The following is a 24,089-nucleotide window of genomic DNA, read 5'->3' as shown; positions in this document are numbered from 1 at the left end:
GCTGATGGTGGTGGTGCCTGCTGCCGTGGTCCTGTGTGTAGGTCTCTGCTGATGGTGGTGGTGCCTGCTGCCGTGGTCCTACATGACGCTTCCTGCTGCTATTATCACTGTTACTCAAATAAACTATCACAAGTTTAATAAACTATAACATTTGAAGCTGTGTCGTAGCTGCTATTGCCACGACTCATCATTGATCATGTTTGCCTCCATAATTATTATAATTTTCATATTCTGTCACCTCAGCTGTGCTTGTTTCTACTGTTCTGCTGTTTTAACTGTTATAACATATGAGTCATGTTCACATTACTATAAATATTATTATAGTTACTGGAAGTGTCTCTCTCTCTCTCTCTCTCTCTCTCTCTCTCTCTCCTTCTCTTCCTCTCTCCTGTGCAGACAGATGTGCGTCCTCCACAGAGCTGGGTCTGTCTGACGTTCCTGTCTGTTATAGTGAAGGTTGTCGTCTCCACCGTACTCTACGGGGGAATTGTTGGGTCTATGTAAATCATAAATAAGTCATAGAGTTTGGTCTTTACCTGCTCTGTAAAGTGTCCTGAGATAACTTTGGTTATGATTTGACACTTTAAATAAAACTGAATTGAATTAAATTGATACAAACAAAACACTCGTAATGATCCGTTTTATTTCTCAGCTTTTTATTGAAGTCAAGCCAAAAACCAAAAAAAAGGGGAAACAAACAAACTGCTGGATTAAAATCCAACCAAGAAAAGAAGGAAGAAGTTTTTACGCGTAAGAAGCCGAAAACACAACAAAGCAGGAAGAATCTCTCTCATACAGACTCCTGGTAAAACACTGGTCAAAGTGCTCGTGCATAAAGAAAACCAGTCGTCAAAACACTGATAAACGTTGTTTTTGTTGGCAATATAAACCCATAACTCCAAGAAAGATAAAGACAACATGGTCGTATGTTTCACATCTTTAAAGAGTAACACAGTCTGACAGTGATCAGGCTTTTCAAAGGCAGGACGCACACAGTGATCATCGTTGTGTGACTGTTTATGGACGTGTCAAACATTTCACCAGCATTTAAAAACATTTATGACCTAAATTCACGAGGCCTAAACAAATTAGCATCGCTGCTCCGTCGCTAACCGTTACAACATCGATGACTTTTGAGCAAACCGCTAAAAAGTCCCAAAATGGCGGAAGCTTTAACATTAGCACAGTTTCTCTGCTGGAGTGTAAAATGCAAACAAGAGCTATCTGTTGGTGTTTAGCTAACTGATAAGCTAACGTCATGAGATATGTTTCCCAGCTAGTGCCATACTGTTACCGGATAGCTACGACACGATCAGTTAGCTCCTCAGAAACGATAGCCTGTCAGCTAACCAAGTCCAAGTTGTCCCCGACTTTAAAACGGACACACAGAAGATTTTTGCTTAGTCACTGTTAGCAACAATAGCAACCGCATGAGGCTTTACATTTTTAAAAAAACAAATATAACATTTTTACCACTAGTGGAGCTAAAACACCGGAGCTGAAGTTTGCACTGAATGCTAATGTGCTAATAGTAGCATCTTATGAAGCAATTTACAACTAACCAAACTGATCTTTGAGGACACATTTATAGTTTTAGTCATTTGTTAATGAATAAAACTCAAACAGTCCAATGTGTGTTGAACGAGTCTCAACACTTCTATCACTCCGAGCTTAAAGCTTGTTGGTTTTTCATGAAGTCGACAAAAGTTCTGAAGAATCGACTTTGACGTGAACGAAAACAACTTAAAGTTTGATTTTTGGAAGTTTAGAATGTTTCCTTTCAACATCTTTGACATCGTCATCGTCATCATCATCATCATCATCATCATCACCATCATCATCACCATCATCGTCATCATCATCACCATCATCATCATCACCATCACCATCATCACCATCACCACCATCATCATCATGGTCATCACCATCATCATCATCATCACCATCACCATCACCATCACCATCATCATCATCATCATCATCATCACCATCATCATCGTCGTCATCGACATCACCGTCGTCGTCATCGTCGTCGTCCTCATCGTCATCGTCGTCGTCCTCATCCTCATCGTCATCGTCGTCGTTGTCGTCGTCGTCGTCGTCGTCGTCCTCATCGTCATCGTCGTCGTCCTCATCCTCATCGTCATTGTCGTCGTCATCATCGTCGTCGTCGTCGTCTTCACCATCGTCATCATCATCATCGTCATCATCATTGTCATCATCATCGTCATCATCATCGTCGTCATCGCCATCGTCGTCGTCATCGCCATCATCATCGTCGTCGTCGTCGTCATCATCATCATCACCATCGTCATCATCATCATCATCATAATCATCGTCGTCGTCGTCGTCGTCAGGACAACATGGTCACAAGATCTTCTTCTTCTAGTTCTGTTGTTCTACACTCACAGAGACCTTCACTGGTAAAACCTTCACTTCTTTATCAGTGCCGATGACTGGAAACAGTCTCTCAGTGAAAGTGTGTGTGAAGGTGTGTATGTGTGTGTTGGTGTCAGGATCAGAGAACGACAGTTTTCCTCTGTTCCAGTCCAGCTTCACTCTGATCCTCTGGAACCGCTTCTTTAATCCAAGAACAGTGTTTGGACCTGATGGGGAGATTATTCTGTATTCACCTTCAAAGAACATTAGTCTCCATAATCCAGAGCGTATGTCTCCCTTCCTCTGGACAGACTCTGATGACACTCCCAGTCTCCAGTATTTACTGTCTCCAACCTCGACCTCCCAACTGTGAGTCCCTGAGTCAAAGCCCTCAGAGCCCAGGACACACCAGTAATAATCAAACCTCTCTGGATTCTTAGGAAGCTGCTGTTTCTCTCCTAGTCTCACTCTGGTCAGATCTTCAGACAGGATGAGTCCTGGATGAGCAGTGTTTGGGTCCAGAACCACAGGAGTGCAGGAGACCATGTCCTTCATCTTGTTCCAGATGTTGAAGCTCAGGTTGCCCAGGAGTTTGGCCTCGTCTATCAGAGCTCCTGAGAGCAGCTGTGGATCCTCCAGCAGGGGGCGCTGCTGGACTCGGTCCACTGCAGCCTTGTAGTTGTGCAGGAATGAGACGTCTCCAGCTCTCAGCTCCTCCTCTGTGGCTCTGACTGTGTCTGAAAGAGCTGCTATCTCTCTGCTCACAGCCTCCGTCTTCTCCTTCATCCTCCGACTCTTCTGCTCCTCTTCCTCCCTCAGTGCAGCCATCCTGGCCTCCTCTTCCTCTTCTAGAAACTGGTGAAGCTTCTTAAACTGCTCCTTAATCTGCATCTCTGTGCGTCGGGCCTGGACCTTCACGTGTTCGGCTGTTCGATCACACTCGTCTTTAACTCGTTCAAAATCCTTTAACTTCCACTTTAAGGGCTCCAGAGTTTCCTGAAGCTCCTTCCTGTGTTGTCGTGCAGCTTCATCGATGGGTCTGAATCTGTGGCCGGTGTGTTTTTCTGAGTCTCTGCAGACGAGACACACCGGCTGCTGATGGTCCAGACAGAAGAGTTTGAGTTTCTCAGAGTGCAGACTGCAGAGAGCCTCTGAAGACCTCTGATCTCTCTCCTGTAGGAAACTCTCACACAGGTTCTTTAAAGACAAGTTAGAAGATAGTTGTCTCTTCAAATATCTTCTCTTACAAAGTGGACACTCTTGTGTTGGTTTGTCTCTCCACCAGCTCTTTACACAGTCTCTACAGAAGCTGTGGCTGCATGACAGAACAACAGGGTTTTTAAAGACTTCCTGACAGACAGAACAGCAGAGATCTGCCTCTAATCTTGAAGCCATTTTGTCTCTGAGTGAAGCAGCAAACACAGACGGCTCAGCCACTCCCTGTTCCCTGAAACTTACGTTCACTTTGAGTCTCTGTTCTTTAAAACTCTCGTTCAGTTTGTGGATTCAGCAGCTGGTTGGAGTGGTAGTGTCCCAGTGTTCCCAGTGTTCCCTCCTGTAGATGTCCTCTCTCAGTGGAAGGGCTGGTTTTAGTCTGAAGGTGAATCTATCGTCCGTCTCTCAGTGTCTGTGTGTGTGTGTGTGTTGTTACTGTCGTCTCAGCGAGGCAGAGTAACAACCTGTTCTCCTGGTTGGTGAGTCAGCTGATGGGTGGAGTTTTATGCAGTTGTCCCCATTTGACTCTGTATGTAAGTAGGTCATTCACACAAGACTGTGAGTTTCAGATGTGTATTAATGTGGATGGAAAAGAAAAACAGTCCATATGAACAAAATAGATTATTTTTGAGCTTGCGACGGACGGTTCCCTGCAGAAGTTCAGCACGTTGAACTCTGGGCTGCGGCTGCTTCATCCCCCGACAACGTGGGGGTCTATTCAGAGGATGGTTGATGAGGTTCAAAGCAGCTGTGCTCAACATTCAGATCCTTAATGAAGCAGGAAACCAGTGTTTTCTATGTAAAGATACAGTGGAGTCACCTTTCACCTTTAAACTGGGATTCGTCAGTCGATATGTTCAGCTGATATTTCCTGATCCAATCATGAAAGACGTGACGCTACCATGGTCATCATCATCATCATGGTCACCATCACCATCACCATCACCATCATCATCATCACCATCACCATCATCATCACCATCATCATCATCATCATCATCATCACCATCATCATCATATTCATCACCATCACCATCGTCGTCGTCATCGTCGTTGTTGTCATCGTCGTCATCACCATCACCATCGTCATCATTGTCGTCGTCACCATCACCATCATCGTCATCGTCATCATCAACATCATCGTCGTCGTCACCATCGCCGTCATCACCGTCGTCATCGCCATCGCCATCGCCATCACCATGGCCATCATCATCATCATCGTCGTCGTCATCGCCGTCGTCGTCACCGTCGTCGTCACCGTCGTCGTCACCGTCGTCGTCATCATCATCGTCGCCATCGCCATCGTCGTCGTCGTCGTCATCAACATCATCGTCGTGGCCATCGTCATCGCCATCATCATCATCATCGTCGTAGTCATCATCATCATCATCATCATCGTCGCCGTCGTTGTTGTCAGGACAACATGGTCACAAGATCTTCTTCTTCTAGTTCTGTTGTTCTACACTCAAAGAGACCTTCACTGGTAAAACCTTCACTTCGTTATCAGTGCCGATGAATGGGAAAAGCCTCTCAGTGAAAGTGTGTGTGAAGGTGTGTATGTGTGTGTTGGTGTCAGGATCAAAGAACGATAGTTTTCCTCCGTTCCAGTCCAGGTTCACTCTGATCCTCTGGAACCGCTTCTTTAATCCGAGAACAGTGTTTGGACCTGATGGGGAGAGTGTTTCGTATTCACCTTCAAGGAACATTAGTGTCCATAATCCAGAGCGTATGGCTCCCTTCCTCTGGACAGACTCTGATAACACTCCCAGTTCCCAGTGCTTACTGTCTCCAACCTCGACCTCCCAGCTGTGAGTCCCTGAGTCAAAGCCCTCAGAGCCCAGGACACACCAGTAAGAATCAAACCTCTCTGGATTCTCAGGAAGCTGCTGTTTTTCTCCTCCTCTCAGTCTGGTCAGATCTTCAGACAGGATGAGGTCTGGATGAGCAGTGTTTGGGTCCAGAACCACAGGAGTGTAGGAGACCATGTCCTTCATCTTGTTCCAGATGTTGAAGGTCAGGTTGCCCAGGTGTTTGGCCTCGTCTATCAGCGCTCCTGAGAGCAGCTGTGGATCCTCCAGCAGGGGGCGCTGCTGGACTCGCTCCACTGCAGCCTTGTACTTGTGCAGGAATGAGACGTCTTCAGCTCTCAGCTCTTCCTCTGTGGCTCTGACTGTGTCTGAAAGAGCTGCTATCTCTCTGCTCACAGCCTCCGTCTTCTCCTTCATCCTCCGACTCTTCTGCTCCTCTTCCTCCCTCAGTGCAGCCATCCTGGCCTCCTCTTCCTCTTCTAGAAACTGGTGAAGCTTCTTAAACTGCTCCTTAATCTGCGTCTCTGTGTGTCGGGCCTGGACCTTCACGTGTTCTGCTGTTCGATCACACTCGTCTTTAACTCGTTCAAAAACCTTTAACTTCTCCTTTACGGGCTCCAGAGTTTCCTGAAGCTCCTTCCTGTGTTGTCGTGCAGCTTCATCGATGGGTCTGAATCTGTGGCCGGTGTGTTTTTCGGAGTCTCTGCAGACGAGACACACCGGCTGCTGATGGTCCAGACAGAAGAGTTTGAGTTTCTCAGAGTGCAGACTGCAGAGAGCCTCTGAAGACCTCTGATCTCTCTCCTGTAGGAAACTCTCACACAGGTTCTTTAAAGACAAGTTAGAAGATAGTTGTCTCTTCAAATATCTTCTCTTACAAAGTGGACACTCTTGTGTTGGTTTGTCTCTCCACCAGCTCTTTACACAGTCTCTACAGAAGCTGTGGCTGCATGACAGAACAACAGGATCCTTAAAGACTTCCTGACAGACAGAACAGCAGAAATCTGCCTCTGATCTTGAAGCCATTTTGTCTCTGAGTGAAGCAGCAAACACAGACGGCTCAGCCACTCCCTGTTCCCTGAAACTTACGTTCACTTTGAGTCTCTGTTCTTTAAAACTCTCGTTCAGTTTGTGGATTCAGCAGCTGGTTGGAGTGGTAGTGTCCCAGTGTTCCCAGTGTTCCCTCCTGTAGACGTCCTCTCTCAGTGGAAGGGCTGGTTTCAGTCTGAAGGTGAATCTATCGTCCGTCTCTCTGTCTGTGTGTGTGTGTGTGTGTGTTGCTGTCGTCTCAGCGAGGCAGAGTAACAACCTGTTCTCCTGGTTGGTGAGTCAGCTGATGGGTGGAGTTTTATGCAGTTGTCCCCATTTGACTCTGTATGTAAGTAGGTCATTCACACTAGACTGTGAGTTTCAGATGTGTATTAATGTGGATGGAAAAGTAAAACAGTCCATATGATCAGAATAGATTATTTTTGAGCTTGCGACGGACGGTTCCCTGCAGAAGTTCAGCATGTTGAACTCTGGGCTGCGGCTGCTTCATCCCACGACCATGCGGCGGTCTATTCAGTGGATGGTTGATGAGGTTTAAAGCAGCTGTGCTCAACATTCAGATCCTTAATGAAGCAGGAAACCAGTGTTTTCTATGTAAAGATACAGTGGAGTCACCTTTCACCTTTAAACTGGGATTCGTCAGTCGATATGTTCAGCTGATATTTCCTGATCCAATCATAAACGACGTGACGCTACCATCGGTTCGTGAAATACTGTCCTGAAGCCTCTTAGGTTCCACTGATACTCCACAGATGATTTGTTCATTTCTGGATAAACTTGAATTTTCAGTTTGATCAAGAGAAAGACCTCGACTCGATCAACAAGACAAAAGAAAGGCCAAGAGCCTGTCTTTGAAAACAAGGCCCTTTGCAGAGACAAAGGGCTGCCAAGTGAACACTGTTGCCCCGCATCTTACACCTGGGTGTGAAAACCACCCAGAGAGACCAGTTTCAGCTCCCATTGGTCAAGTCTGACCTATGACTGATGACATCACCAGGTTGAACCACCTCGAGTAAACAGGGGATCGGTACAAAGGCGTGAGTGCCTTCCTCTCCCCGTTAACTACTGGGTACACATCGTACACACCGACTACCACTCTTTAAACTGCAACTTCAGATTGCAAAGATTCAAACAACTCGTTAACATGCTTTCTTTGTTCAAAAGGAACAAAGGAATGCATTCCTCCTTGCGTGCACCATCCACTCACTCAAACACACACACTTTGTCTTGATTATTTGGGTTCTTGGTGCCCCGTGTGAGGTGGCCCTACACTCGTGTTTGGCTTTTACGATGTCCCCATCTTGGTTTTTGGAAACCACAAGTATTCAAATCTGGATGAGAGGGTGGAGCTAAGTTACCCACTAGTGCTAGCTCAGTTAGCAAAGTACAAAACTAAACAGCTGAATCCTTTGTGTCTTTTAGTTCAACCGATCGCCAAAGACATTTTTAGAAAGTGACCAAAATGTTCCAGTAAAGTGAAAAAACACTGAGGGGGTCAAAGTCCTGAGACTTTAACACAAACAAACAAAAACAAGTTCACTTGATCTGTTTTTATGTCCACAGTTGCCGTGGTTACACATTACTAAATCACTGTCCTGATTGACAGGTGGCTGTGTAGCCCCGCCCTAAAGCCTCCCCTGTTTATGGTCTATTTGACTCTAAATGGACCATCACTGACTAAATGAACATCATGCTGTAGTGAAGAAGACTTGAAACTAGAGACTGAGACATGAACCCATTAGGAAAATGTTTACTGAGGGAATAATCCAAGAGAGAAGTTTAGGCTCATTTTCTCATTGACTTCTATACAATCACACTTCTTTAAGGAGCTTTAAGGTACCTCATCGTGGATATGTCCATCTTTATGATACAGTTTTTGGATGAGAGTAGATTTTAGGGGGCATCTTCTCCCATCTTAGTCTGAAAACCCACCTGGATGAAACTAAACACGTTCTCTCCTCACAGAAGGAAATCGAGGATCTGAAATCCCAGCTGAGAAACATCAACAGGGAGACTCCAAATCATCAGCAGACCATGAACACCAAGCAGCTGCATGTCAGACTGGAGCAGACAAAGAAAGAGAACATGGCCTTACAACAGGAAGTGGAGGAGATGAAAGTGCAGCTCCGCGCTGAACGACAGCTGTGTGCATCGGCTGAGAGCAACCTTCAGACGATGTCTCATTGGCACAAAGTGCAGCTCTTGGATACAGAGATCGCAGAGTTCGAGGCTCGCTCGAAAGCAGAGCAGCTGGAGAAAGATCTTGCGTCTGAGAGGGCCGAAGCTCAAACGCTGCAGAGGAAACTGAGCGAGACGGAAGAAGAAGCTCGGAGGGCGGTGGAAAGGTGCCGGGCTTCTCATCGAGCCCAGCTGGACGAGCACAGGGCGAACGTCAGCAAGATCATCGCCACCCTGAAAAGGGTGAAGGGCGGGCTGGAGGCCGAGCACCGCCGCTTGAAGCAGGAGATCGCCTCCCTCCAGGAATCCAACGCCTCCCGCCAACAGAAACATGAGGATTATAAACTCGTGGCTGCTCTGATGGAGACCAAGCAGCTGAAATGACCAGCGAGAGAAGTCGTGACACCGGGAAAAGCTGGAAAAGTGCGGGTCCAGGAAAAAGATGAGAAGGAAAAGTTCACTTAAACATTTTAAACAGCATTAGTATCTTTGCAGGGGGTATGCTAATGATGGTAGAGGCACTTATTGAAGAGGTCCAAGTGTCCTGGAAGACTCTGAAGTCTCGGAGAAATGGGAGAAAAACCACTCAATAGTTTATTGAGCTTAAAAACTTTTGATAGGAAGCTAAAGAACGACACCATCTGAGCAGCATACGTTTATAACTTGTTTAAAAGTTAGCTAGCATTTGATGGATTTATCGTCACCACTCGTATCTCAGGGTTTTTTGTAATTGGATTGGAGGATTTTCACATTCTTTATTAATTGGTTGTCTCTCCACATTGTCATCTGTTGCATGTCTTGAGGCTGGTCTCGTCATTTCAGAGAGCCAGGATTTCACATCCTCAACAAAGCCTTTGTTGTATTTATTGATGCTTGCAAACCAGACTGTTTGTTTTTCCTTTTCAACGTCAGGTATTATTTCCATCAGTGATAAATGCAGGGAAGTTGCTTCCCTGTGCAATTGCATCTAAGGGCGTGATCACACTGTCCTTTTGGCCGCGGCCAAAACCGTTTTTTCAGCTAAAGCCTAGTACCTTTAAGCCATGTGAGTGCACCCGCTCCGCGCTCAACTGCGGCCAGCGGACCGTCCACGGCCCGCTTGAAAGAGGTGGGCTTTAGCGGAGCCGTTTGCACATGTACGAGCACGAGCGTGCGCACGTGTACGAGCACGAGCACGAGCCCTACGGCAGTAGCGTTATGTCCGCCTGTTCGGACATGTAAATAGAAGGACGGACCATGCGCGGACATTTAACAACAACAACAATGGTGGTGAAAGGTTCACGTTGGTGTGATGCGGAGGTGGAGTGTTTACTGCAGATTTGGTCGATGAAAATATTCAAAAACAGTCGACAAGACGCACAAAAACTCTGAGGTCTACGGAAAGATCTGGAAACAAAGCCACACACACGCGATCAATGCGTGTGACGTGTTACGGCGTGATGGCGTATGGACAGCAAGAAGCATTGGCCGAGGCCCAGGCAGTGTGAGTACAAACGGGGCTGGGGCGCGGGGGGGAGAGGGACAAGTACCCTAAAGTCCGGGTCGTGGTCCGGGAGGACAGTGTGAGCAGACCCTAAATGTCCAGTTGACTTTGCACCTGTGAAACATTGTCATCATTCTCCATAAGCTCCTTCAAAGCTTTGATGACACCTTTTATTCGCTTCACTCTTGCTTGTCGTTCCTTTTGAAACGTCTCAATTTTACACACCAAACCCTTTTCAGTGAGAATGATTTTCCTTTTGACAATTTCATTGTTATCAGTTTCATTTGAGCCAATCTTCGACCCATTCACATGTGAACCAGCCTTTGATCCACTCATGTTGACATCCAGCATAAAACATTCAAAGGGCTTGCGTCACAATCCACCTCCAACTTGATTCCATCACAAATCTGACTACACACAAGAACAATCCAATACTGACCTGAAGTCCACAGTCCACACTAATGTCAGCTTGAGCATCACCAGTCAATGCATGAAACATCCAACTTCACTCCTTTAATGTGCACAAAACAAGTGATCCACTTTACCACAGGGTCGTTCAATCCTTGAGCAATACGACAAGAATGACATCAAACAGCAGTCGCAGCATCCGTGTGCATCCAATATGCATTAGCAACCAGCATCAAGTGCATCCAGGCGAGGCTTAAACTTTGCAGTATTGAGAAGCTGATTTCAACATACCGTGGCGTGCGCTGCGCTTCCGTCACTTCATTCAGATTTACTCACGGTCACCGTGGAAAGTGGCTGAGTGGTCCATTGTTTTAAGTGCATCAATCCAGCTGAGCATCAACCGTTGTCGGATATGCAGCCGGATTTCAGTTGACTTTGTATTTTCTCATCTCATCTCATCTTCATCCGCTTATCCGGGGTCGGGTCGCGGGGGCAGCAGCTTTAGCAGGGACCCCAAACTTCCCTTTCCCGGGCCACATTAACCAGCTCTAACTGGGGGATCCCGAGGCGTTCCCAGGCCAGTGTGGAGATCTAATCTCTCCACCTGGTCCTGGGTCTTCCCCGAGGCCTCCTCCCAGCTGGACGTGCCTGGAACACCTCCCTAGGGAGGCGCCCAGGGTTCATCCTTACCTGATGATCCTGAACCACCTCAACTGGCTCCTTTCAACGCAAAGGAGCAGCGGCTCTACTCCGAGTTCCTCACGGATGCTGAACTTCTCCCCCTCTCTCTAAGGGAGACTCCAGCCCCCTCCTGAGGAAACCCATTTCGGCCGCTTGTACTCGCGACCTGGTTCTTTGGGTCCTGACCCAGCTTTCATGACCACAGGTGAGGGTAGGAACGAAGATTGACCGGTAGATCAAGAGCTTTGCCTTCCGGCTCTCTGTTCATCACAACGGTGCAGTAGAGCGACTGCAGCTCCGCCCCCGCTGCTCCGATTCTCCGGCCAAACTCACGCTTCATCGTCCCCTCACTCGTGAACATGATCCCGAGGTACTTCACTTGGGGTCAGGACTCATTCCCTACCTGGAGTAAGCAATCCACTTTGTATCGTGACCATCAAAAAACCAAATGAGTCACTGAGAGGGGAACACAGGGATCTGTCCGACGCGCTTTATCCAAAGAGGAAACGTGAAGCCGTCACTGCAGTTTGTGGGTGTTTGTACTTTGAACAGTTTAAGGATAAACTTGCAGCAACTGACTTTAAGATTGTAAGAAGTTTAAGCGGTTAACAGAAACGTGAGCACCCTGCCTCTCCACTCTCATGTGCATCAAGCAAACAATTCCCCAGTGAGACGCAGGTGGCATTCATCAAGCAATCAGTCAGCTCCAGTGACACACACACACACACACCCTTGACTCCGCCCCCACATAGACACACCTCCAGACACACATTACCTCCTAGTGACAAGCAGCACATCCATGCCGCTACAGTGCATAGAATTATAAAAAATGAGATAGCTTAATATCTATATAGTTATATTTCTAGAATACTGAACACACACAGCTGCTCCACAAGGAGAAGTGCGACTGATTTAGTGGTGTTTAGATTTAAAAGTTGTTGTTTTTTATATTCAGCGGCAGTTTTATGGAATGGGTTACCGACCGATCTGAAGACAACGGGTTCCCTAGTGAGTTTCAAACATGGTTGAGTGTCAGACAGTCATAAGATGGTGCTATGTGTGTATGTGTGTATGTTTGTATGTGTTTGATTGAATTGTGTTGTTTCATTTCCTTCCTACACTATCATATACATTGCATTTGACACACACGCACACTCTCACACATCACTCTCACACACACACTTACAAATGCAAACACTACGAAGGGACCGCATTGGAAATAAGCCCTTGGGCTTTTTTGTGTTCTCCTTTTGTCCTGATGCACTTTTGTATTCCTGCCCTTGTGCTTATGACAATAATGAATTTCAATCAATCAATCAGACTCTCGAGGGCGACATGTTGGTGTAGTGGTCAGCACTGTCGCCTCATAGCAAGAAGGTTATAGGTTTGAATCCCGGCTGGGGCCCTTCTGTGTGGAGTGTGCGTGTTGTCCCCGTGTCTGCGTGGGTTTTCTCCGGGTTCTCCGGTTTCCTCCCACAGTCCAAAGACGTGCAGGTGTTCGGTTCATTGATGACTCTAAATCACCCGTAGGTGTGAATGGTTGTCTGTCTCTGTTCGTCTCTATGTGCCCTGTGATAGACTGGCGTCCTGTCCAGGGTGGACCCCGCCTCACGCCTGATGTCAGCTGGGATCGGCTCCAGCCCCCCGTGACCCCGACCCCGGGATAAGCGGGGAGAGCTCCATGTGCTGATCCGTGAAAGTGGCGCGGTCCAACTCCACCTCGGTTCTTTCAAACTAGCACCCCCCCCCCCCCCTAGGACCGTGTGGACCCCGCCCATTGAGAAGTGTGAAAATATTCTAGCTCCATTATGAAACGGCGTGCCGATGCTGCCGACTTCAAATCGAATACCTCCGTTGACTTATCGGCCTTTTCTCCGGTTTGAAATAAACAAAAACAAACCATGACCACACTTAGATTACTTCTTCCCTGTTTCGCAGCAGTGAAGCGTGCAGCTTCAGCAGTCGCCTCCCTTAAAGAGCGTGTTTAAAAAGTGGCTCCTGTTGCTGAGTGGTTACTGCCCAAAGCTCAGGGTGGGGAACTTGGACGTTCATGTGGGCGGCAAACACTTCGTTCCACCGTCGACTCTGTCTCTGCCGACACCTCTCATTAAAGAGATATGGATGGATATGAGCGCTCCCATACAGCCGTGTGTAAACAGATCCAGAGGGAGTTGTTTCACCGACTTCATGACCGGGACATTTAAATACGTCAGACTTCAACAGGAGCAGCCAGTAAAACCTGCAGAACAGAAACCCAGCGTGATGCTTTTCTTCATCACATTGTTGTCGATACGATGAGACTTTGTTCTGCTTAATGATGCTGCTATAGGCCTAGTCTGCAGGGGGATCATCCTGTCCCTGATCCTCTGAGCTTCTCTCCTCTCTGTCTGTACCATTCATGTTTCATCAGTGCATGTTACTAATTCAGCTTCTTCCCCGGAGTTGTTTGTGCTTTGTCGTCTCGCAGGTCTCTGCTGATGGTGGTGGTGCCTGCTGCCGTGGTCCTGTGTGCAGGTCTCTGCTGATGGTGGTGGTACCTGCCGCCGTGGTCCTGTGTGCAGGTCTCTGCTGATGGTGGTGGTGCCTGCTGCTGTGGTCCTGTGTGCAGGTCTCTGCTGATGGTGGTGGTGCCTGCTGCCGTGGTCCTGTGTGCAGGTCTCTGCTGATGGTGGTGGTGCCTGCTGCCGTGGTCTTGTGTGTAGGTCTCTGCTGATGGTGGTGGTGCCTGCTGCCGTGGTCCTGCATGACGCTTCCTGCTGCTATTATCACTGTTACTCATATAAACTATCACTAGTTTAATAAAATATAACATTTGTAGCTGTATCGTAGCTGCTGTTGCCACGACTCATCATTGATCATGTTTGCCTCCATAATTATTATCATTTTCATATTCTGTCACCTCAGCTGTGCTTGTTTCTACTGTTCTGCTGTTTTAACTGTCGTAACATATGAGTCATATTCACATTACTATAAATATTATTATAGTTACTGGTACGTTTGTGGTTGCTTGCATCTCTGGAAGCGTGTCTCTCTCCGTCTTTGTGTCTGTCTCTCTCTCTCTCTCTCCTTCTCTTCCTCTCTCCGGTGCAGACAGATGTGCGTCCTCCACAGAGCTGGGTCTGTCTGTCGTTCCTGTCTGTTATAGTGAAGGTTTTCAACGCCACCGTACTCTACGGGGGAATTGTTGGGTCTCTGTAAATCATAAATAAGTCATAGAGTGTGGTCTTTACCTGCTCTGTAAAGTGTCCTGAGATCACTCTTGTTATGATTCGACACTGTAAATAAAACTGAATTTAATTGAATTGATACAAACAAAACACTCGTAATGATCCGTTTTATTTCGCAGCTTTTTATTGAAGTCAAGCCAAAAACCAAAAAAAGGGAAAACAAACAAACTGCTGGATTAAAATCCAACCAAGAAAAGAAGGAAGAAGTTTTTCCACGTAAGAAGCCGAAAACACAACAAAGCAGGAAGAATCTCTCTCATACAGACTCCTGGTAAAACACTGGTCAAAGTGCTCGTGCATAAAGAAAACCAGTCGTCAAAACACTGATGAATGTTGTTTTTGTTGGCAATATAAACCCATAACTCCAAGAAAGATAAAGACAACATGGTCCTATGTTTCACATCTTTAAAGAGTAACACAGTCTGACAGTGATCAGGCTTTTCAAAGGCACGACGCACACAGTGATCATCGTTGTGTGACTGTTTATGGACGTGTCAAACATTTCACCAGCATTTAAAACATTTCTGACCTAAATTCACAAGGCCTAAACAAATTAGCATCGCTAACCGTTACTACATCGATGACTTTTGAGCAGACCGCTAAAAAGTCCCAAAATGGCGGAAGCTTTAACATTAGCACAGTTTCTCTGCTGGAGTGTAAAATGCAAACAAGAGCTATCTGTTGGTGTTGAGCTAACTGATAAGCTAACGTCATGAGATATGTTTCCCAGCTAGTGCCATACTGTTACCGGATAGCTACGACACGATCAGTTAGCTCCTCAGAAACGTTAGCCTGTCAGCTAACCAAGTCCAAGTTGTCCCCGACTTTAAAACGGACACACAGAAGATTTTTGCTTAGTCACTGTTAGCAACAATAGCAACCGCATGAGGCTTTACATTTAAAAAAAAAACAAATATATACTTTTTACCACTAGTGGAGCTAAAACACCGCAGCTGAAATTTGCACTGAATGCTAATGTGCTAATGGTAGCATCTTATGAAGCAATTTACAACTAACCAAACTGATCTTTTAAGACACATTTATAGTTTTAGTCATTTGTTAATGAATAAAACTCAAACAGTCCAATGTGTGTTGAACGAGTCTCAACACTTCTATCACTCCGAGTTTAAAGCTTGTTGGTTTTTCATGAAGTCGACAAAAGTTCTGAAGAATCGACTTTGACGTGAACGAAAACAACTTAAAGTTTGATTTTTGGAAGTTTAGAATGTTTCCTTTCAACATCTTTGACATCGTCATCGTCATCATCATCACCATCATCATCATCATCATCATCATCACCATCATCATCATCATCATCATCATCATCATCATCATCACCATCATCACCATCATCATCATCATCATCATCATCACCATCATCATCATCATCATCATCACCATCATCATCATCATCATCATCATCACCATCATCATCGTCATCACCATCATCACCATCATCATCATCATCATCATCATCACCATCACCATCATCATCATCATCATCATCATCACCATCATCATCGTCATCACCATCATCACCATCATCATCATCATCATCATCATCATCATCATCATCATCATCATCATCACCATCATCATCGTCATCATCACCATCATCATCATCATCATCATCATCACCATCATCATCATCATCATCATCATCATCATCATCATCATCATCACCATCATCACCATCATCATCGTCATCACCATCATCACCATCATCATCATCATCATCATCACCATCATCATCATCATCATCATCATCATCACCATCATCATCATCATCACCATCATCATCATCATCAACATCATCATCACCATCATCATCATCATCACCATCATCACCATCACCATCATCACCATCACCATCATCATCATCATCATCATCATCATCACCATCACCATCACCATCATCATCATCATCATCACCATCATCACCATCACCATCATCATCATCATCATCATCATCATCATCATCATCATCATCACCATCATCACCATCACCATCATCATCATCATCATCATCATCATCACCATCATCATCATCATCATCATCACCATCATCATCATCATCACCATCACCATCATCGTCACCATCACCATCATCACCATCACCATCATCATCATCATCATCATCATCATCACCATCATCATCATCATCATCACCATCATCATCATCATCATCGTCACCATCACCATCATCACCATCACCATCATCATCACCATCATCATCATCGTCACCATCACCATCATCATCACCATCACCATCATCACCATCACCATCGTCGTCGTCGCCATCGTCATCATCATCATCATTGTCGTCGTCACCATCACCATCATCACCATCATCATCATCATCTTCGTCGTCATCATCATCATCATCATCATTCTCATCATTGTCATCGCCGTCGTCGTCGTCACCATCGTCGTCATCATCATGGTCATCATCATCGTCATCGCCATCGTCGTCGTCGTCGTCGTCGTCATCATCATCGTCGTCATCATCATCATCGTCGTCGTCATCGCCGTCGTCGTCGCTGTCGTCGTCGCTGTCGTCGTCGCTGTCGTTGTCGTCAGGACAACATGGTCACAAGATCTTCTTCTTCTAGTTCTGTTGTTCTACACTCACAGAGACCTTCACTGGTAAAACCTTCACTTCGTTATCAGTGTAAATGAGTGGAAACAGTCTCTCAGTGAAAGTGTGTGTGAAGGTGTGTATGTGTGTGTTGGTGTCAGGATCAGAGAACCACAGTTTTCCTCTGTTCCAGTCCAGGTTCACTCTGATCCTCTGGAACCGCTTCTTTAATCCGGGAACAATGTTTGGATCTGATGGGGAGAGTGTTTCGTATTCACCTTTATAAAACATTAGTGTCCATGATCCAGACCGTATGTCTTCCTTCCTCTGGACAGACTCTGATAACACTCCCAGTGCCCAGTGCTTACTGTCTCCAACCTCGACCTCCCAGCTGTGAGTCCCTGAGTCAAAGCCCTCAGAGCCCAGGACACACCTGTAATAATCAAACCTCTCTGGATTCTCAGGAAGCTGCTGTTTCTGTCCTTGTCTCACTCTGGTCAGATCTTCAGACAGGATGAGGTCTGGATGAGCAGTGTTTGGGTCCAGAACCACAGGAGTGTAGGAGACCATGTCCTTCATCTTGTTCCAGATGTTGAAGGTCAGGTTGCCCAGGTGTTTGGCCTCGTCTATCAGCACTCCTGAGAGCAGCTGTTGATCCGCCAGCAGGGGGCGCTGCTGGACTCGGTCCACTGCAGCCTTGTAGTTGTGCAGGAATGAGACGTCTCCAGCTCTCAGCTCCTCCTCTGTGGCTCTGACTGTGTCTGAAAGAGCTGCTATCTCTCTGCTCAGAGCCTCCGTCTTCTCCTTCATCCTCCGACTCTTCTGCTCCTCTTCCTCCCTCAGTGCAGCCATCCTGGCCTCCTCTTCCTCTTCTAGAAACTGGTGAAGCTTCTTAAACTGCTCCTTAATCTGCGTCTCTGTGCGTCGGGCCTGGACCTTCATGTGTTCTGCTGTTCGATCACACTCGTCTTTAACTCGTTCAAAAACCTTTAACTTCCTCTTTACGGGCTCCAGAGTTTCCTGAAGCTCCTTCCTGTGTTGTCGTGCAGCTTCATCGATGGGTCTGAATCTGTGGCCGGTGTGTTTTTCTGAGTCTCTGCAGACGACACACACCGGCTGCTGATGGTCCAGACAGAAGAGTTTGAGTTTCTCAGAGTGCAGACTGCAGAGAGCCTCTGAAGACCTCTGATCTCTCTCCTGTAGGAAACTCTCACACAGCTTCTTTAAAGACAAGTTAGAAGGTGGATTACTCTTTGAAGATCTTCTATTACAAAGTGGACACTCTCGTGTAGGTTTGCCTCTCCACCAGCTCTGCACACAGTCTCTACAGAAGCTGTGGCTGCATGACAGAACAACAGGGTCTTTAAAGACTTCATGACAGACAGAACAGCAGAGATCTGCCTCTGATCTTGAAGCCATTTTGTCTCTGAGTGAAGCAGCAAACACAGACGGCTCAGCCACTCCCTGTTCCCTGAAACTTACTTTCACTTTGAGTCTCTGTTCTTTAAAACTCTCGTTCAGTTTGTGGATTCAGCAGCTGGTTGGAGTGGTAGTGTCCCAGTGTTCCCAGTGTTCCCTCCTGTAGACGTCCTCTCTCAGTGGAAGTGCTGGTTTTAGTCTGAAGGTGAATCTATCGTCCGTCTCTCAGTCTCTGTCTGTGTGTGTGTGTGTGTTGCTGTGTCGCAGAGTAACAACCTGTTTCCTGGTTGGTGAGTCAGCTGATGGGTGGAGTTTTATGCAGTTGTCCCCATTTGACTCTGTATGTAAGTAGGTCATTCACACAAGACTGTGAGTTTCAGATGTGTATTAATGTGGATGGAAAAGTCAAACAGTCAATATTAAAAAAAGAATCTGTAGAGTTCTGTACAAAATTGTTGAACTTGGATGTTGAATCAGTTTTCGAGTCTAGAAAAGCGTCACTGACCTTCGATCGTTGTTGAGATTAATCCTTGTTTTAGCACATTTGTACTCCTCCACCAGGCTTGATATTGGCAGTGAAAGGGGTCCATTACCATACAGGCCTATGGTGCTGAGGCATTTGGGTAGTCCCAGCCATTTCCTCACTTGCGCGTTCACCAATCGAATTTTCAGTTTGATCAAGAGAAACGCCTCGACTCGATCAACAAGACAAAAGAAAGGCCAAGAGCCTGTCTTTGAACACAACGCCCTTTGCCGAGACAAAAGATGGCCAGGTGAACACTGGCCTGGTTGTGAAAACCACCCAGAGAGACCAGTTTCAGTTCCCATTGGTCAAGTCTGACCTATGACTGATGACATCACCGGAAGAAACAACAACGAGGTGATTACGGGGAAAAACAACACGAACGGGTGGTAGGCAAACAGGCGGGGATCCAGACAGGGGAACAGGTTCACGGGAAACTAAAACAAAAGGAAACAATTAGAAACGAAAATACATCATGCGATTAAACAAGCATGACTAAAAGGGACCAAAGACACGGTACCACGTAAATGCGAAAACAGTCTGGCGCCGAGTATGTCCCACATCCGGCTCTTTAAGGTGCAGGCGTTGATAGGGGAATCAGCAACAGCTGTGCAGGGCCACGCCTTCCAGCTCCAGACAAACACCACAGAAGGGAAGACACATGCATGGAAAAACAGACAGAGGGAGCACAAGCACACAAACACAAGCACAAAAGGAAGGAGGGGAGGACTGCCAGGAATGGAAACCTGACAGGACCTTCTGACCCGGTCTGTATGTAGGAGCAAATCTCTGACTCCTGGGGGAAGTGAACTGGGGACCCCGGGAAGAGGAAGGAGAAGGCCTGCTGGATGACGATGAGAGGCCTTGCCTCAGTGCAGACCTGGACAAACTCCCGGGTATCCTTAGTCATGGTTCTCCACCAGAAGTGACGGTGAAGGAGAGAGAGGGTCCCTGTGACTGCGGGATGGCAGGGAGGTCAAGAGGAATGCCCCCACTGGAGTACCTGGGAGCGAACACTGGCGGGAACAAACAGACGCCCCAGTAGACCACCGCCGGGGTCAGGGTCAGTGCGTTACGCTTCCCTAACCGTAGTCTCTATCTCCCAGGTGAGGGCGGCCATAACGCAGGAAGGGGGTATGATGTGGTCCGAACCGGCTTCGTCCTCTTCAGCTTGTCCAAACTGTCGGGACAGGACATCTGGTTTGACATTCTTGCTGCCTGGAATAAAGTCAAGGAGAAGTTAAATTGCCCAAAGAACAAAGCCCACCCAATTCAGTCTCTTGGTCATCTGAATGTACGACAAGTTCTTGTGGTCAGTCCAGACCACAAACGGAGTCTCTGCCCCCCCGACCAGTGTCACCACTCCTCTAAGGCCAACTTGACAGCCAGTAACTCACGATTCCCCACATATGTAGTTTCTCTCTGCCAGGGAGAGCTTCTTGGAGAAGAATGCAGAGGGATGAACCTTGTTGTCCTTTACTGCACGCCGCGACAAAGCTGCACCCACTCCCAGGTCCGAAGCGTCCACCCCCACAATGAACTGGCACCAAGGATCGGGCTGGACCAAAACAGGGGCGGGAGAGAAGCGCTTCTTCAGAGCCTGAAACGCATCTTCAGCAGCATGTGACCACACAAAGGGAGTAGTAGGAAATGATAATATGGTCATCGGGGAATTAACCTGGCTGTAGTTTCGGATGAAACGACGATAGAAGTTCGCAAACCCCTGAAAATGTTGTCATTGTTTCCTGGAAGAAGGCGTCGGCCAACAAGTCACGGAGAACGTCATTTACTAATGTCTGGAAAACAGCAGGGGCATTAGTTAATGACAATTTCTAACTATGGAATAATATTAATATTAGAGTTACGGGTCATTAGACATGAGCTATGAAACGTTCAGGTCTAATTCAAACACATCAGATTCATCATTTCAGCTGAAGTTCATGGAGCGACAGAACGTGTAAGTTATCGCTGCTCTCGTCGAAGCCGCCAGACGCCATTAATGAAAACAGTGATGTGACCTCAGATCACAGGAGTTTGCTCCAACGCTGCCTCCATCACTTAGTTTGAGTTCAAGTGTTTGAAAGTGTTAGAAAACAAACAAATCTCATCTTCAGCCTCTTGTCCTGGATCAGGTCTCGGGCGCAGCAGCTCCAGCAGGGGACCCCAAATTTCCCTTTCCCGGGCCACATTAACCAGCTCTAACTGGGGGATCCTGAGGCGTTCCCAGGCCAGTGTGGAGATCTAATCTCTCCACCTGGTCCTGGGTCTTCCCCGAGGCCTCCTCCCAGCTGGACGTGCCTGGAACACCTCCCTAGGGAGGCGCCCAGGGTTCATCCTTACCAGATGATCCTGAACCACCTCAACTGGCTCCTTTCAACGCAAAGGAGCAGCGGCTCTACTCCGAGTTTATGGTAGAACAATGTTATAAAAACAGAAAGGTCTACAAGAAGGAGTCAGCAGAGAGGTCTCACAGCAATCAAGGGGAATTTATTGACTCAAGTATTAACAAACTCATCACCGAGTTCCAAGATCCACAATACCAGTGTCTCTTAACAGAACTTCCCGTCTTATACCGATGTTCGTGTGCTGACAACGTTTGCACGCCCCATCAGGTCTTTCCAATAAACACTCAGTACATTTACCATCAGTGGCGTCTACTTGGTGTCCACACGTCATCATGCCCAAATACTATGTCCCCAGTACAGTGACCTCGTCCTGTTTTACACTTTCTCAATCATGTTTCTTCCACATATCCCTCCTGTGAGGGTTTTAACCCTCATAAAAGTGTTATGGTTAGAAATCAATTCACCATCCGCTGCTCATGCAGGTGAAAAACCTCCGGCCTTCATTTTGTCATCATGTCATCATTCTTGATCATCTCTTCATTCTGTGGAGGAGAAAAGTCCTGCATCATCCCCATGGCCTCTGTTTTGACACACATAGATAACGGGCGACTGCGCCGGGCGCGAGCAACGGCTGCATTGATTTCCTCACGTTAATCTTTTAGCATGTGATGCAAATTAACCAGTGATAAAACATTTGTAAATGAAACTATAAAAAACTGTAAATGATTAAACTGTAACACTGTAAATTATAACTGCAATCATGATATAGTGTTATTACCTGTAAAACTATCAACTAAGTTATAAATGTAGTGTAAGCCTGAGCAACTGTGGATTAGCGCTGGCCTGCGTTGTGCAGTTGTGTTAAATCAAGCTTTGATTAGAATAAAAATGAATCTTAATCTAACTGAGTATAATGACTGACTTTCCTGACTCTCAACTATGTGATCTGGTGATTATAACCATCTAATCTGTGTGTGTTTGCACCCACCATACCATCTCCCTCCTGAAGTCACTATATGTGATTTACCTTGATTGTCTTATTACCATAAAGCCTGTAACTCTTCTCTAGTGTATGATTATGATGTAACCTTTATAATGCGACTTACACTCTAATCTTGGACAGCATACACATATGAAATACATGAACATTCTTCATTCATTCATTCATTCATTCATCTTCAGCCTCTTATCCAGGGGTCGGGTCGCGGAGGTGCTGGAGCCGATCCCAGCTGACATCGGGGGTGAGGCGGGGTAGAGACGTACAGAGAGAGACAACCATTCACACCTACGGGCTATTTTAGAGTCATCAATTAACCATAACACCTGCACGTCTTTGGACTGTGGGAGGAAACCGGAGAACCCGGAGAAAACCCACGCAGACACGGGGAGAACATGCAAACTCCGCACAGAAAGGCCCAGGCCGGGATGCAAACCTGTAACCTTCTGAGGCGACAGTGCTAAACACTACACCACCGGTCATAAACATCGCCCATCATCAGTCCTGGAAGTCGCCGACTCCGCCAATACCAAGATTCAGTGGTGCAATATTTCAGCGTGAGAGGACGTCTCATGGCACAGTCCTGATGAGCTCTCTCTCAGTTGGTTTGTGTCCATTTCAACATCCTCCTTCCTGCTCCGACAGAGAGAAAGAAAGAATCAGAAACCATGTAGATATTCCAGAGTTCATCTGCCCTGGGTAGTGCTTCAGTTGACCAACTCCAGTTGAGCCATTTGTAGTCTTGTGTCTTCCACTGCCCGCTTATACAACATTCCCTGGATCCACCTTTGCAGTATGGGTATGATGCAACAGCGTAGGGATGCTACAATAATTAACACTATGGAAATGATCGCAATAGCTTTTACACGTAACGCTCCCCACGCTCCGGCTATTGCTTCTAGTCCTCTCCACTCACGTGCGTCTCTGCCAGCAGTTTTAGTTATTTCAGCCCGCAGCTTCTTTGACTTGTTCATAGCTTTAATCTCATCTCGGCCTTAAACTCGTATGGAATTCCTCGTCCTCTAACATCCAAATACGCTTCCCTGTCCTCCATTAGACTTCTTCTCACTCGTGTCTTTCATTATCTACTTCCATGATCCATCAACACAACGCCTCTCACACTAGCGGCACGCATTTTACTGCCCCATGGTCCCACACTGACGCTCCTAACTTATCTGACATCCACGCACATTGTACTGGTAAATGTGAATATTCCTTTTTCCTTGAGAAGCCTCCTCACGCTGCTTTCCCCCCAAGATATCAGATCTCTTTTTCTTTGCTACCCATTTGTGTATTTTGACGTCTAAACCTTGTAATTGCATTTCAAGTTTCGGAGACAGCCCACCGCTCACTGTCTCATGATGTATTCAAACCCTTTTGCATTCTGAACTGTGTTGATCAGACCTCTTGATCGTACTACAGGATGTCTGGGCTGCTACCTGTGAGAAACAAGAGTGTGAAAAGACACCTTGAAGAGGGGGTCAAAGGATGTAATACACATTCAAGGGGTGGGCTTTCCCTCAGGTATACATGTTCAAGTTTCCTGATGCTCACGGTCTTTCTTCATTTCCAACCGCTCGCATGTTGATTGACCTTTTCTTTGCAAAGAAAATAAAACTATGTCAGCCGGCAAGAGTTCGTTATTTCATTCTTCACCAAGAGCAGAAACTTTCCACGACAATTGCACATTTGCCTGCTTTCATCTTTGAGGATTTCTGAAATGGTCGCCTCTCTTCTTTCTGCCGAACCTTAATCTCCCTCCTGTTACCACCTCTGTCCTATGGTGTTCGGCCCCTTC

General features: G+C 46.6%; 2 protein-coding genes across 2 annotated transcripts; both read right to left on the bottom strand.

Annotated features, from left to right (window-relative positions):
- Positions 1-2,385: 2,385 nt before the first annotated feature.
- On the bottom strand, positions 2,386-18,426 carry LOC310948195 (nuclear factor 7, ovary-like; the record flags this gene model as incomplete). Its single annotated transcript, XM_083915240.1, has 2 exons — positions 2,386-3,285; positions 17,938-18,426. 2 exons carry the CDS (start codon positions 18,424-18,426, stop codon positions 2,386-2,388), a joined length of 1,389 nt encoding a protein of 462 aa, XP_083771366.1.
- LOC310948198 (nuclear factor 7, ovary-like) lies at positions 5,040-6,440 on the bottom strand (the record flags this gene model as incomplete). Its single annotated transcript, XM_083915243.1, has 1 exon — positions 5,040-6,440. Exon 1 carries the CDS (start codon positions 6,426-6,428, stop codon positions 5,040-5,042), a length of 1,389 nt encoding a protein of 462 aa, XP_083771369.1. The 5' UTR covers positions 6,429-6,440.
- Positions 18,427-24,089: the final 5,663 nt, after the last annotated feature.

This window comes from Echiichthys vipera, assembly GCF_963691815.1.
Source record: "Echiichthys vipera genome assembly, chromosome: 6".
Lineage (NCBI taxonomy): Eukaryota > Metazoa > Chordata > Actinopteri > Perciformes > Trachinidae > Echiichthys > Echiichthys vipera.
This window is presented reverse-complemented; position numbering and strand designations above follow the sequence as displayed.